This window comes from Solea solea, chromosome 12, assembly GCF_958295425.1.
Source record: "Solea solea chromosome 12, fSolSol10.1, whole genome shotgun sequence".
In the NCBI taxonomy this organism is placed as follows: domain Eukaryota; kingdom Metazoa; phylum Chordata; class Actinopteri; order Pleuronectiformes; family Soleidae; genus Solea; species Solea solea.
The window spans coordinates 21,243,353-21,260,240 of record NC_081145.1 but is presented as its reverse complement, the minus strand read 5'-3'; the positions used below and the strand labels follow the sequence as shown (position 1 = coordinate 21,260,240).

Below are 16,888 nucleotides of genomic sequence, written 5' to 3'. Positions count from 1 at the left end.
TATTTACAATTTACTGTATGTTAACACATTGTGTATTAACAATTTGAAATGAAGAAAAACAACATTTGTTTGAGTCTTTGTAGCAATGTCAAAAAAACTTCCATCAAAAAAATGGAAACTATGTAGGCCTACAGGCATTTTCCCACTCTCCCCTCTCTGGTGATAAAGACGCTGATTTGCCAGCTTCCTGCAACAGTGCCAGTGAAAGTATCATCATAACCACATGGTGACTTTGAATTGCAACTTCTCAGCTTTTAGAAACTGTTGGAATATTTCCGATAGCCCAAACTGTTGTGTAATTACGGTAATTACACAACAGTACGGCAAAGTGCACTTGCAGAAACATGTCGTCAGAGAAACGCTCTGTGTTAAAGGGTTATTTGTAGGGATTCGATTTCTGGTTCCTCTTGTCGGCATTCCTCTGGCAAGACACTTGACCCCAATCCTAGTCCTGGGGGATGTTCCCCTGCTCCAACACACCTGATTCAAATAAATTATCATTATCAGGCTTTTGCAGAGCTTGTTGATGAGTTGACTATTAGAATCAGGTGATTCAGTGCAGGGAAACATCTAAAACATGCAGGAGTGGGTCCTGAGGATCAGGACTGAGAAACACTGCTCTAGCTAGTTCTTTCTGCATGAAATGGAATAAATCGCCAGATCTGCAGGTGACAGCAGTTCATATCTGTAGCATAAAACATAAAACAGAAGACATACAAAAAACGTCACTGAACAGTGTTTGTTCAAGACAATTTAACCAATGCTGCTATAATCCCACAAATGTCTAATAAGAAGAATAAACCAATGTCATTTTTTAAAAACCCCTGAGGTGGTTAAATTAAGCCTCCTGTGAGTGCTTTTTTTGGACTTTTTTTCCTGTAGCTGTAGTTGCTTTTTTTTGTTTAGCCTTTGTCACTTTTTCTCTCACTGAGCTGACAGCTGTTTACAGTGTTTTCTCTTTCACCGTTGGCTTTCATCACCAACAATTTTAATTGGCTAAATCAGCTGAAAAGCTACAGTACAGACAGTCGGCCAACAGGGGCCAACATGCAGGACAAGCACTGACAAGGCTCACCTGTAGTTATTGGTGGTATGACAGCTGACCGACAGTAAATCATGACAAGAAGCCAAAACAGAAGATATTTATCATTTTTCATTAGTGCAGCCTGTAGACAAACATGGATCGTAGACATTTCTAATATTTAACACCCTGTAACACAATAATAGGTTTTGCATGTCTGTCTCAGAACATAATTATAGTGAAACATTATTATCTCAAGACAGAATGTGAATCAAATAATTACACTGATTTAGTAAAAATCTGTACGTTAAGCATCTCCTCTCCCTCCTTCTCCTCCATCTTGGCATCTTGCATCCTCTGATCTAGCAAATGTCTCCAAGGAAGAAACAGTGGCCAATCAGGGCTCCAGGCAGCTCTACATGGGGTTGGCCATCTTAGTACTGCTGAGACTTCTTCAGCAGCAGGAAGTGGGCAGATGGTGTTTGTTTCTTTTGATGTGAATGGAAATATTGCTATATATATGTGTGTGTGTATATATATATATATATATACACACATATATATAGCAACATTGTATATATATATATATGTGTATATATGTATATGTATGTATTTATATGTGCCTGGTGTATGTTTTGTGTGTCTAAGAAACATTTTAGCCATCTACACTGATATGAAACAGTTTCCGAAATATTTGATTGTTTTGACTTATTTGGAAGACTTGAAATATGATAGTGCATATAGCTGAGGGGTCAACAATTTTGTTTTGTTTTGTTTTTTTAGAAGACCAGGTAGTGTTTTGTTCATTATTATTATCTGATTATGGGTCAAAGCTGCAGCATTTTATTATTTTAGGATAAAAGAAAAAAGAGTGAACAAATTGCTGAACTAAACATGTTTTTGACTGACTTGGGTTGTTTGGATTTGGAAAGGCCTGTCGTCTTTACGTGACAATGCATTAGAAAACTACAAAAGAGTCATGTTTCAGTGTTGCTCAGGCCAATTTTATATTGTTGTGTTATGGTTAGTCACCCACCAATGTTTGCAATTGTATGCACAGACCCTCTGCTGATGTCTTTGTGACTCTGTAGACCATACATACTCTGCTTGCTCTAACTAGAACAATATATTGGGCCATGGGATTTGGTATGTAGGCTGCTAGACCGACATTGAGCCTCATTTTGATATGTATGGAAGCATGTAATCATGGATGCAAACATAGAATGTAGAACGTAAGGAGAGGCCTTGAGCTTTACCATTGTTAATCAGAACAAAACTTTTAAAAAATTCAAAAAATTGGGTGAATTATGTGACTGTTCCACCAGTAGTGAACACACACACAATCCGGGTGCACACACACACACCCTCTGGACACAAGTCCAATTCCTTTCCTTTTTCTTGGCCATGGGCTGCCCATGCAGTTAGTTGTGACGCATGACAAGTGTTTATTTGATTGACAAGTGAAACAACCATAGATTACGACGCATCACATCTATGCAGGCACAGACAGAATGACTGACAGTTTTAATTACTGTGGCAATACTTGTCATTTCACAGAACAGGCAGTTCTTCTGAAAATAGCCTGTGTTAGTGTGTATGTGTGTGTGTGTGTGTGTGTGTGTTTGTTTGTGTCAGATGGACCATCATATTCATGCAGTTATAAGAGTAAATGGGTAGATACAAATAAAGAAGACTAGTCACTGTGAAAAGACACAGAGATAGGACAGGTGATACCATCCATCCATCCATCCATCTTTTAGTCATATATGCAATGAAGGGTTAAACACTTTGTCAGATGCCAGTTTATAGGAAACAACAAAAGTTGCCACTTGGAAAGGAGGTTGTAGTAGAGATTTGTAGTCTTGGTGGGTAAAATAGTGCCTACAAATATTGGTTTATGTTAAATGTGTTTATGTATGTGCATTTAAACACCCTCACATTTCATATTCATGATCATGAGTTCCATGTGTGAAGGCAATTTCAAAAAGATCAACACAGTGTTTTTTTTACTGTATTGATGCGTGTGAGTCATGAGGAATGCCAAGCACATGTTCCGAAAAAATAAATAAAATGTTGCTCTGCAGAACAATTCACTTTGGTCTACAATCAAATATCTCAAAAGCTTTTTAAAGGATGCCCTGAAATGAATATAAATTATATCCTGCTCTGGGGATTTCCTGAATTTCTCTATAGTGAAACCAACCAAGTTGATGTTTTTTGGCTTTGTGTAAAATACTCTGCAGTAATTTTACTTTAGCCTCACATTTTAGAGCATCTTTTAACAAGCTGTCAAATAGCAAAAGTGCCTTTGAAGAAGAGGAATGCAGAAAGAGGAAGAAAAAGTAGTAGATGGCAAAATCACCACATTCACCCACGTGTCATGTTTATATTACTGCAGATCAGAGCTGCAGCAGATAAAAACATTATCATTATATAACTATTTTATAGTTATTCATCCCATGAGTCAATGACAAATGTATCTGCTCCCATTGCTGACAAAAGCCAGATGTTTATGGGTTTTTATTTCTAGCCAGTGGAAAATGTGATAAAGATCCTCAAGAGGATGAGATAAAAACTTGCAACTCTAGTCACAAAACAATGTGGTTCACAACATCCGAGTCTGCCACTTTAAACCAATGTGACAACATGAGACAGTGGGTTATTTCCAGCAATGGTTCTGTAGTTCAGTCGAATATTGGGTTTATTGTTGCTAAATTGACACTTTATAGGGGATGGCTAGATACCATTTTTTTCATGTCTGATACAGGTACTGATATCACAGCCTTTAGTATACAATGATACTTTTTTCAAACAAAAAATATAGTTAGGGCCCGAGCATGAATGCTAGGGGCCGAAACGGCTCCTGGCAGGAATTCATGTGAGGAACCTATTGTTATCCTTCAGATTATTATTTTTATTTTCATTTTTGAGGGGGTTAACATGCATAAAAACTCTTGAAACTTTGCACGGAGGTCTGGCAAAAATGTGATATTGGCATGGCCCGGATCCATGCGTTGCTCAAGGGCTCTATAATGCTCCCCAAGGTGAAAACAGAGTCAAAATTGAGTTAGACCGAATTTCCTGAAACTTGGAAGCCCAAGAAGAGCAAAAAAGTAATTTTGGACCCTACATAAATGAGCAAACTCCTCTGAGCACATTTGTACCAACATAGTAAACATGTCAATTTGTACTACACACATCAAAGACAAAACATTAATGGTAGCTTTTTTAGAATTCAAAAGGGCGTGGCCACGGCAATCATCGACATTTTGGTGAATTTCAACCATAACTTTGGCATAGATTTAACGATCACCTCGAAACTTTGTACCAGACACAAACGACTGACCCTGAACATGTCTATGTTTATTTATTTATTATTTTTTTGGATTACATTTGTATTGTAATAACCTAATCATATCAATAATATCAGTATTTGTATTGGCAGATTTCTAAGTCCTGGACTCAAGATTGTTGTATCTCTACTCTATGGTTGGTTATCTATTTACAGCAAATAGGAACAGTAAAACCGAATGGTAATGATGAGGTGGAGATCTAACAGTCATTGTCACTGTAGCCGATTCATGGCTGATGAAACATAGGCAGGAAATTAATATAGGTGACTGCAGGTGCAGGGACATCATTACTTTACTATCTTTACTGAAGTAGTTTCTGCCCTTCCAGTCTAAACCACAGGGTTTCCAGAGTAAACCACGGCCAGCAACAACTGGGAACATAAATGTTGTGTTTGAGTCCTGAGAGGAATACGATAAGGTCCATAATCGCAACAGCAATGACTAATAAACATTGTTACATCACCAGTTGAATGGAAAAAGAGGGACACAGATGGTGCTGGAATCACAGGAAACTGTTGAGCTACACCAAGAACAGGCAGACATGAACACAGAAGCTGGTTCGCTCTTTATTCCCTGATGGTGGATGATCATTGAAAGATGATGCTAAATTGACCTACTACTTTGACTAGTTTAAAGTTCAATCTGAATCCAGTGAAGTTCACTTTGAGTAAAACACCCATTTCCCTAATGGTTGGCATGGAGCCTATGCAGTTTTACGTGCAGCCCAGAAATGTACAATTTCTTAGAATAAAATAATAATTATTATATTAGTTGAAATACTCATAATTTATCCATCCATCCATTTTCTACCACTTTATCCTCCACATAAGGGTCGCGGGTGGAGCTATACCAATCTCAGCTGGCATAGGGCGATAGGCAGAGTCACACCCTGGCCAGTTCGCCATTCCATCACAGGGCCACATATAGAGACAAACAACCACCCACTCTCACAGAGTGTCCAATTGACCTAATCCCCATTATGTATGTATTTGGACTGTGGGAGGAACCGGAGAACTCAGAGAAACTCCATGCAGAAAGGCCTGAGTCTTCTTGCTGCAAAGGCAAGCGTGCTAATCAGTACACCAACCGTGTGGCCCTCATAATCTATCAATAATGGAAAGTATTCAAAATGGTAATTATATAGATACTAAGCATTGTACAGAAACAGTAAATGTAGGGTGTGTGTGTGGTTTTGTGTGGAGGTAATAAAATCAAAAAAATGAGATGAGATGAAAAGAGAAGATGAAAGAAACAATGAAAAGGTTCTTCAGTCTCATGAGGGACATGGAAGATTTGCTGGGATTTACAACAAGAACAAACTGTATCTATACAACTCCCCTCTCCTCCCCTGCTCCACAAATACCTTCTCCTTTCTCACTCTCCTCTGACTCATACCCTCACCTCCTGCCTCGTCTTCCTCTCGCCATCTTCCTTCTGCTCTCCTCTCTGGTGAGCTCCCTCTGCCTTATCCTTCTCTGCTTCTCCTTGTTGTTCTCTTCTTTTTCTTCTTCTTCTTAATTTGGTTCTGCTATAAGTCGTCCATCACCTACTGAGAAGGAAAGAAAGAAGAAGAAAAAAAAGAAGGAGAATCCAGAGGGAGGGCGGTAATATAACATTATGTATTATGTGTTTCACCCACTGCCCAGACTCTTGGTAGTTTCCCATTTGTCTCATCGTCCATCTTTTCTTTTTTTTTTAAACAAACCTTGTGATAAATCACACTGTCGATGTAATGTGATTTGTCACGAAGGGTATATCATACTTCATAGTGGACATGGTCAAGTCATGTGGAGTCACTTTATTTGAACCTGCAAGCAAAGTTTTTTAAGTCCACAATGTGACTGTGACCAATAGTCTCCACACATAGTCCAATACCAGAGGAAGGACAAGATCAGGGCTGTCAATCAGGTGTGACAAACGTACGGCCCGTGGGCCAGAAGCGATTATGATTAGAAGGTGAAATATAATTTTTTTCAGTCATAGATACTTGTAAATGGTTAAATTAGGCATACTTTTGTTGAAGTTGCACTTAATTCTCTCACAAAATTTCAGGGTTCATAATATGTTTTATAAAAAAAAGAGGCTAACTTTCATGTAAAATGAAGGGAAGCATTTTGAGTGCTTGTTATGAATAGGTTATTATGCTGTTATTTGACTGGTCCGGCTCACTTGTGATCAAATAGTGCCGTATGTTTGACACCCTTGGTCTAGATAAACAAAAATGAAGTGTGTTTTATGGACATCGCTGTCTATTAAGAAATGAAGAGTGTTAAGAAACGACTTAATGAGGTGTTAAAATCCCTGCACCAGCCAGCAGAGACACTTCTGAGTGAGTCACACACTTGCAAGTCCCCACTTTGTTTAATATAAAAAAAAAATCACCAGAGTGTCTTAGATATGATTTTAGCATGATTTAAAACATGACTAACATGAACAAGGGACTTGAAAAATATCCCTTGCTCATGTGAAGTCCCCTGTTTGTGAGTGTGAAACGACACTGAAGTCCCCTTTTCTACTGGTTACACACACACAGGTTTGTGCAACTATTCTTCTTAGGTCACTGCACTGACTTCCATTCAGATGGAAATCATGAACAGTGCATTATTGACCATCACCAATTAATGCCTAACTCTAACCTTAACCTAACCACAATTCAAATCTTAGCCGTTCATCAGCCGTTCATCAGCCGTTCATCAGAAATGAGATTCTGCCTCATTAGGACCAGGTTTTGGTCACCATGATGACTACTGGCCCTGACAAAATCAGTGTTAATACCAGAAAAGGGTCCTGAGGAGTTACAAGAACACACACACAGAGATAGTGGGTGTGGAGTTTTAAATTTGGAGTTCTTTTCATCCATTGAAGTCGGGCTGACCTTTTTAAAGGACACCTCCTGCATGTAGAAAGGTTTGGTGGAGGCAGAGACTGGGGGAGTGGGGGGTGTCAGTGTGTGTAGAGACAGAGTCTTCTCATGTACACAGTGGACAGTATATGTGCTTGTTTTTACTTAGAGTGTCTTCCAGAGTACAGTATGTGCATTTATAGCAGAGGAGGACAGATTGAATCATTCAGCCCTTCTTCTTCTGGCACAGTTTAAGTATCAGATTTGGGATGCTAGTCCGGTGATTAGCAGCTTTGCAGCCTCCAATAAAGTTTATAAATAAAACTATTTATAAAAATATTTTTCTTGTTAAATTTGAATGAATGTGCTTTGGCCTTTATTGTCGCTTTTGCACCCACTTGTTTATATTTCAGTCATAAAACCAATTAAAAGGAATTGACCAGTTTGAGAAGGACTGGTCAATAAATCGATAACAATATATATTGGGAATATAAAACAGGTTAAGTATATGATGTTTACGCACTGTGCAAACACACACTAAGCCCTTTCACGCCAGCAAGGCTCCGTGCCAGATCGCAAATCTAATTTTGAACTGGCCGGTGTGTTTCACAGCTGGAACCAAAAAAATTGTTGGTTCTTCCCTGCAAACTGTGACATCATCAGTGGGCGTGTCATATACTGTGTTGTGAAGTGTAATGCAGAGTTACATCAGCTCACTTTGATAAATGGGTGTGAATGCGGGCTGGTAAGCCAGAAAGCACCAAGGTTCTGAGACTCTGAGCCAGAACCTGGCAGAGCCAGAACCAGAACTGTGTCTGTCTGAAAGTGCAATATGAGACTCAACACATACTGTTATTTAATGATTTACCTTAACACAATTCATTAGTTTTTTCACTCAGGAACTGAAACCAATCTTTAATCATCTGACCTTCTTGCGATAATTGTCAATATAACCGACCTATTTAAAAGTTTTTTGGTTTTTTTTACCATGATAATGTTTTTGGTGGGCCTCACAGTTGGTGTAGTGGTTAGCACTCCTAGCCAAGTTCAAGGTGGTGGTGATGGAGTATGTCCAGATATAAGTGTAAAACATATGTGGGGCTTTTAACGAACCCAATAAATTTAAAGTTGTCAGTAGTCATCACTGTCACTCACTTTGTTGAAGGGACAATTTTCTAACCAAGTAGACGAACTTCTCAAATGTAGTGAAATATACAGGTGAATGGGGGATAGATGGACATCCTCAAGGACAGCACACATTTGTAGCTCACTACAGCAGTTATAATTTTAGTATAATATGGAATGAGGACACTGCAGTGTTTCAGGGCTGTTACTGTGTTTCAATCAGTCAATCAAAGGAATCATTCTGGAGCGCTGCATCATTCTCTATGATGTGTGTTAGCAAGTGTGTGTGTGTGTGTGTGTTTGTGCTCCCTCTCTGGTGACTCTGCTTCTTATTCTCACTGCCAGTCTCTCCTCTTTTGTATTCTCTCTTCCTCCTGTTTTTTCTCGTTTGCTCATTACTTTTGTTTTTCTGTCCTTCCCTGTTTTCTCCTGGTGTAGCTTCACTCTCTCGCCTCTCAACTGAGGAGGACAGCAATCAGTGTCAACTGCTCTCACTGTGTCTCTGCACAGGGAAAAAAAACCCCAGATAAAAAGGAGAATTTTCTAAATTTCCTGTCAGTTGGTTATTTCCCCCACCTGTAAACGGATGACATTTTCCACGTGGAACTATCTCTCTCCTGAGATCGTTGAAGTACAAGGTTGACAAGTGGATGTGACTGAAAGTTATTTAATTGCTCAATTCATGAATTTGTATTTGGTCCTCATGTTAAGCGTATGATAAAATGTCTTATTTTATCCGACCAAACATATTCAGCGTTACTGTAATAGCAGTGTTTGAATTTGAGAGGCTGAAATTGATAATCAGAATAGTTGCACACTCATTTGTTGTTTGTTATTAATCAACCCCTTGCTAAATGTACGTTTTATTAACATCATAATAGCTATGACACTGACACACACAGGTTTGTACCGCTATTCTTCTGAGGACACTTTGTTGACATTGAGACAGCCTAAACAAAGTGCTATCCCTTACCTTAACCATAACCAGTTAATGCCTAACCCTAAACTCAGCCTAACCACAATTCAAGCCATAGCCCTAAACTTAACCAGTTCCTAAGAAATTAGGTTCTGGCTCATTAGGACCAGGTGTTTTTTGGTCTCCATGACGACCACTGGTCCTGACAAGGTCAGTGTTTATGCTAGAAAAGGTCCTGAAGAGGTAACAAATACAATTATAAACACACTCTCTCTCTCTGTCTATCTTTGGATTTCTGTGTGTGTGTGTGTGTGTGTGTGTGTGGGTGTGTGGGTACGGTGTGATGTACCTCCACCATACCAGCCAGCACATCTCTCCATGTTTGACTTTGTGTTGCCATGGAGACAAATACCTGTGTTTGTGTTGTGAGTTATTGTGACCCAGGAGGGATTACAAGAGGAAATGAGTCATGACTTCTTAAAGTTCACACACAGTGTTTTGTGTGTGTGTGTGTGTGTGTGTGTGTATCTGAATGTGTGTGTTATTTCTTCAGTGAGAAATTCTCTTCAGGCTATTTTGTTGTGATATGTATGTTGTATTCTTTATTTTCTATTTCCTGTGTCTTGCACTTAGTTCGCTAAGTTTTGTACAATATTGATTGACTTTTAATTACACCCTTTGGGACATTACTAAATTATTATACACAAATTCTGTGATTCTGCCTTGAGCTTTATTTTTGCAATTTCCGTTGCATTCATGGGAAAACACTAATGACATTATGACATGTCTGTAACCCTTTCTGTCTCTTTCTCTTCTTCAGAAACCTGTCCAAGAACCCCTTGCTGACCACGTTGTCCTGGCAGATCTTTGACAATCTGCAGCTCAGTGAACTGTAAGTTTGACGTCTCTTTTAGAGACTTTAATCTCATACGTTTAGATCCACCCACGTGCCAACCAGTAGTGACACCATAATTCACACAGAAAAACATTTGCTATTGAAGAAGACCTAAAACCAATGATGCATTCATAAAATCTACTGACATTATAAATCATGCAAGAAGTAGACTTATTTTCTACCAGCAGAGTCGCCCCCTAGTGGCTATATTCCTATTTCCTGGTTGGCTTCAGAAGCAAATATCAATATGAGGTCAATATGAGGTCTCTGTGCCCACCTGAGGATTTCTTCAGGGCTGATCTGAATCTGTTTTGATACCTGCTGCCTCGCTTACACAAAGGTTTGTCCCATATCTGTAATTCCTGACCCCTAGTGTTTAGTGTATGGAAAATCATTTCTGTACAGATACATAGAGATGTCACTGCAGTCCTTTTCCTTTAATAAAGTAAAAAAAAATTAAATGTGTTTAACTAATTACATTTAATTATATATTTAAACAGTTTGATCATCAACAAACAAAATAACTGAATTACACAGTCATTTGTAATTTGGTAATAGGTCAAAATAAATGGACTAGTAATGAACTAGTAATTACAATTTTAACTAATTTAGAAACGCAATTTCACATATTGTGCAGACTCATAGATGTTTCTACGTTTAAAAAATGTTATCATAGTTGATCTCTGTCTGTTTATCAGTGTGTCTTCATCTATTGGGTGAAGGATTATACTGTGGTCTCAGTCTCTGGTCTGAGGGACATGTTGCTTTTTCAATTGTCTCAGAATCTTCGTTTGTTGTAAGTGCATTTTCAGAGGGGCAGCCACAATTCCAGTATTACCACTTCAATTAATTACAACTGACTTTTTGCGTCACAGTTCACATGTTTCGTGTAAAATAGCAACAAATGGATTACTGCAGGAAGAAAAAAAGAAAATAGGTCTTTGCCCAGGAAACAGTACCACTGATTTGTGTTTCCCATTACAGTATTATTAGATGGAGAGTGGATAAGTGGTTGCTGTGGCAACGGGCAGTGTAGCAACAGCAAAGTAATTCTCTCTTTGCTTCAACACACTTTGATTTACATTTTAGCATAGACGGAGGATTATGGTTCACTGATGACGCAGTGGAAATCACACAGAGGAGAGGATAGCACAGGTGTTCAAACGTTACTGAATGAAGAAAGTTGCTATGTGAGGCTTGATGATGCGGAATAACAAAAAACTAATCTCAAGGGTGCATCAGAAGCTAATAGTCACAGTTCTGTTGACTTAGTTTGAAAGGGAAAGTGCATTACAGAGTTGGAGTCCCTGCAGATGCTGCGGGTATTTAGAATATTTAATTGTGTCCTTGTGAAGGACACAGAGATGGGCATGCATCTTTTCAAATCTTTAAAATGTTTTACCAAAATAAAATCAATTTTTACGACCTCTAGTGTCTGGGTATACATATACATATATATATATATATATATATGTATATGTTTAGTGGGAACCTTTTAGGCTGTGGGAGCTGCCACTGCCCCTTATTTTTGCAGAGTTTATGATGATCAAAAAATAAACAAAAAATAAAAAAAAGTAAATGATAAAGAAAATGACAAAAATGTGGGATCAATAGATCTGTAGAATCACTCCTGAAGGGGGAGCATTAAGTTGCTATTAAATCAGGATTTTTCTTCCCTCCTTCTCCCACATCTGTCTGTCTGTCTGTCCCCTGACACACATGTCTGTGCTTCATTAATGAGACAGAGGTTATCTCCACTACAAAGTGGAACAGCTCATTTGCATCACACTTCCCTGACCAGATAGATGAGGGAGTTAATTAAGTTGGTGTCAGAGGAGCAAAGATTGCATTTGCTGCACGTTGTCAGATAAACTCAGATCAACCTGAGGGCTAACAACATGATTTTAAGGCTTTAAGGATTCTGCTAATGAAGGGCTTTAATTAAATCAGGTTTAAGAGTGCCACATAAAGGCAAGTGTACTGTGGGATGAAGTGTTGAGAGCATTACTTGTACATTATGTTGCCCGGCATCGGAGTTGTCATGTTTAATTACCTTGCAACTGTTTCTTACCTTCTTACCTTAGTTAAACTGCGCTGTATTACATCATTTTTTAAATTTTTTTTAAAAAGTCAGATGTAATAGCGTAATAGCCACTCACAGAAGGAAACAAGCAGACATGTTTTGACACACATCGTCTGTGTAAAACAAACAAAAGAAATATATGTGCTCATTATAAACGGAGAAACAAGAGTGCAGTGTGTATTGTTACCCTGCAACATGTTGTGTTTTTATGAATATTACAGTGTTATGAGAACACAATCCTTATCTGTTTTAACTCTGCAATGCAGTGTTTTGCTTTGTTTTATAGCGAGGATATTTTGGGTACAGATCCCTTTATTGTCAATGCACAGAGAACTATAACATTTATAACTGTCTTAAGCTTTCTCTTAAAATATAAAATAGCAAAGAAAATAAAATATAATACTGTGTAAGTATAACAAAGTAAAACATATACACATTTAAATAACTTAAATGTCACATTATTTTAGTTTGCAATAGACATATGAATATTTTTAAGATGCAAATTAGTGTAAGAACATACATTAACCGTTAAATTGATGGTATAATGATAACCATGATATTTTCTTAGTTCTAACCACATTATTACCAAAAAATAGCATCACCCTCATTTCTGCCAAGTGGTTAAAAGACAATCACGTTGATTTACACATCTGTAGATAGAACCGCTTTCGCACATGCACTAAACTCCACACATCTTTAGGGGATTGTAAGAGTATGTGAGACAAACAAATGTCAGCAAAAAGTTGCTTCAGACATTTTCCGGAAAACTCTCCTGATTTGTCCCCTTATGTTTGAGTGAGCTCTTGTGAGAACACAACAGAAGAAGCCCCGCATAATTCACATCAAGCAAGTAGTTGAGTGTTCTTCCTACTGCATGCACCACTCATCGTCTGGATGCTCTAGAGGTTCTCCTGATGTTTTGAACACATCTGACTCACACATGCGTTCTTATACGTACAGTACATTATAGTTTGCAGAACTATAATCCATTAGCGGGAGTACCTGATACCTGGTCCTTTTTTTAGTACCTACTCAAGCGAGATTCCAAGCATGCGGAGTCGATAGATAGATGTGACATCTATCTCAACATTTAACAGAGGAGTCTGGTGTGTTTAGCTTTCTGCTGAGAGCTGGCGATAGTGAGCAACCCCTTTAACTTAATTAACTGATTCTAATGATTCAGTACTCAGTACTGCTTTACAAGTCACTAGTTTGTGTGTGTCACTTACAAAACGATGTCATGTTTTCACAGTTTTATGCAGCCGTGCTATGATGACTCCTCCCACATTAAGGAGGTACTGTAATAATGGAAAACCATATCAAACGAGTAGAGTCAAGCTGGACATTAAGACATTAAAACCTGCGTCTCCATTAAACACATATTTGTGCATTATCACAGGTGGGACATTGGAATTGGGCCATTTGAAGACTTGCTCCACAAATTTCACCTCACAGATTAAGTGTAATTCAGATATCAACAGATAAACTCTTCATAATCTATAAAAAAAAAAAATAACAGATGTTTTAAATAGAAGATACAACAACAGCTTCATCAGAGCTGATCTTCCTGCCTCAGTTGACACTGATGCCTCTCTAATTGAAACGCTCTCCCATTTCGTCATGTCATAATCCTACCATTCTTTGGCCAGCATGGAATTGTAAAATCAAGTAGTGCCATAACATGCTGTGCCTCAGACGTGCTAATGAGAGCTGCTGAACACAAGCCAATCGTGTGAAAATAATCAGGCACAAACACTGAAGAGTTTATTGCTGTTTTTGTCTTGGCTGAGATTCAGTTTTTCATCAGCAGAAACGCTTCAGCAGTCACACAGCGTACTGTGAAGTGTGAAGAGCGCGTGTGAGTTCCTGCATGCAGCATGTTCAGGTGCTTTTTTTTTTTTTCCTTCATCACAATCAAGCAATTCCATCCCAATCTTATCATCTGTAAAACAGCTTTCTTTAATTATTTGTAGGGTTTTCAAATTCTGTGCATTTTCCTGAGCCGGTAGTTGAATGACTTAATAATAATAATGGCTTGTTCTCTGTTTAAATTTTAAATTGAGTACATTAGCTATTTGACATTCATGTGACAAATGACTAGCACAAACAGCGGCAGTCGTCTGCTGGTTGTAAAGCCTAATTGAGGTCCAGAGAAATTAACAAAATGAAACGGACATTGTTGGTTGACTGGACAAGTAATTGGTTAAAGTCTGAACAACAATTTACAAACGTGTGGTTAATGATTAACATGTCTAGTTATTTGGCTGCGTTTCAGTTGTCAAGCTTTTTTTTTTTTGCACAGAAATCCAGTTTGTCTCATTTGTCAGACCTGTGGCTGTAATAATGCACCTATTGATCTTAAGGTAGGCAGTGTGTGTGTGTGAAACCAGCTTGGGGTTCACATCAACAAATGTTCATTACTCCTGCCCCTTCTCCATAGAAAACACTACTAGATAGCGAGCATTCATCACAGCAGTCTGCAGGGTGGTAAGGAATTACTCCATCTCGTACACACTGTGTGTGCGTGTGTGCGCATGGAAATGTCCTTCACCTACAGCTGTCCCCAGTCAACCATCCACAAACGTATTTGTCATACTCTCCCCCTCTCAATCGCACAATCATTTCAAGTGTAAATACTTGTTTTACTGCAGTAAAAAAACCCATATCTTTTTGTTTCTTGTCCAGCTGTTGAGTATCTTTTAAATATTCAACAGATAGGTTGTTTTAAACATCTTGGAGAACTAACCACAGATCTTCTGTTGATGTAGGCTGTCTTAAATCCTTCCGTACCTCCAGGTAATCCCAGACACACTCTATGACGTTGAGGTCAGGCCTTACCATCATTTCCAGGACTCCTTTTTATAACTGCTGGTCATATTCCTGTTTTGAAGGGAAGGAAACATGATGGTTCTTACGGTCTTTCTTTGTGCTTCTTCAAAAGACCTTAAACAGCTCATCGTGAAACTCGAGTCTGCTTTACAATCTTTTGCTTTGGGAGAGACCTTGCGTATGGTGTTAGGATCTGTGACATGAAACTGTCTTCCACAAAGTCACCTTGATTGTTCCTCACCCAGTTTTAAGCCTCCCACACAGCTGTTTGTGTTTCAGTTAATGACTGCGTTTCACCCTACATATGAAAATGATGATCATCAGCACGTGTGAGGTATAATTGGTTAATCACACACATGATTATAATCCTACTGACTTTGTGCGACTGTACCTACATTATGAATTAATGCCGGTTTGAATGCAAAGGGCAGACACACCAATTATCACTCTGATTTTTCTTCTGTTAGCTCTCTTTGCATTTGTGAATTGAAAAATACACATGTAGAATTTATATTTGCGAAAGCTCTGGCTTCCTCCCACAGTCTAAAGATATGCCGATTTGGGGATTAGGTAAATTGGACACTCTAAATTGACCATAGGTGTGAGTGAGAGAGTGCATGGTTGTTTGTCTCTATGTTGGCCCTACAATAGACCGCTTTATCCTCCACATAAAGCGGTAGAAAATGGATGGGTGGATTTGCTTTACAGCATTTTTTTTTCACACTTGCCTAAAACTTACATTGGCTCCGCGTGACTCTCTCTGAGTTTCTCAGATAAGCTTGAAGCTCTGAAAACACCAAGAGACGCCCGTAAATTCAGAAGGGGACTCGACTGTTAAAAATAAAGCATAGGACTTCACAATCACGTTTTAATCACAATCGTGATTTTTGGCTTCTCACAAATGTGATCTTATGATATTGAAAATGTGTGCTCTGCCAACAAAAAGCAATGCAAATCAAGCGCTCCCTTATCAACTGCCTGCATGCTGCAAACATCGTTCACTGCACCACGGCAAGTTTTCTGGATGCAGTCTGCACGAGTAACAGTAAAAACAGATAACAGACAACTCATGACATACCAAAGCGCGGTAGAGGTAAGAACTGTCTCTGCATGTGTGTATGTTTGAGAGAGAGTAGGGGCAGGTTATGGTAATAGTTTTGGTGATAGGAATTATACACTGGAGCTTTAACCAGGATCTTATGAGATTTTCTCTTTTGAGCTGGTAGGACCTGGGGCGTCATTTATAACCACTGCATATACACAAAATGGTGCCTGTAAAAGGCGTACACCACTTCCCACACATATATTTGGATCTATTAAAAAGCAAAAAATTGGAAGACAGATGGTGAGGTGTTTAATTGAAGCCAGATTATGGATCCACTGAGTCAGAAACTTTTTATTTGTGTTTGTGCTTGGGAGCCATAAGTGTTCCATTATAGGATATTAAACAACTGAAAGCAAATTACACTCAGATAACAAAAAAAAATAACATTAAGGAGCTGCGGAGTGAATCATATTTATTAACAATCATTTTTAACACCATTCATGTTTCATCAAGTGTTTTATTCATGTGGTTTGTGTTTAAAATCACTGCAGTGACTGTCGGGTCGAGTGGAGTGTAATGGAGATGCCTTAAATGAGCTGTGTGAGAGGACAGGACATATGTCTGCGTATGCGGGACACGTAGTTTGTGGTTATTTGGTTTTTAAGGTTTCATTTTGAGTCTAAAAGTCAAGTAAATGAGACTCTGTTTCACTGACTTTATATTTCTGCCAGGTGTAATTCTGTCATAGACAAGTTGTATACCTTCCTGTTCGGAAGCCA

General features: G+C 38.5%; 1 protein-coding gene across 2 annotated transcripts in view; it reads left to right on the top strand.

The window, feature by feature from the left end:
• Nucleotides 1-16,888, top strand: part of ntrk3a (neurotrophic tyrosine kinase, receptor, type 3a) — a 95,012-nt gene that overhangs the window by 34,512 nt on the left and 43,612 nt on the right. For both annotated transcript variants that reach the window (XM_058646465.1, XM_058646464.1), the window contains exon 4: nucleotides 10,078-10,149. In XM_058646465.1, the coding sequence (XP_058502448.1) occupies nucleotides 10,078-10,149 (72 nt within the window). The remainder of the gene's footprint in view (nucleotides 1-10,077; nucleotides 10,150-16,888) is intronic.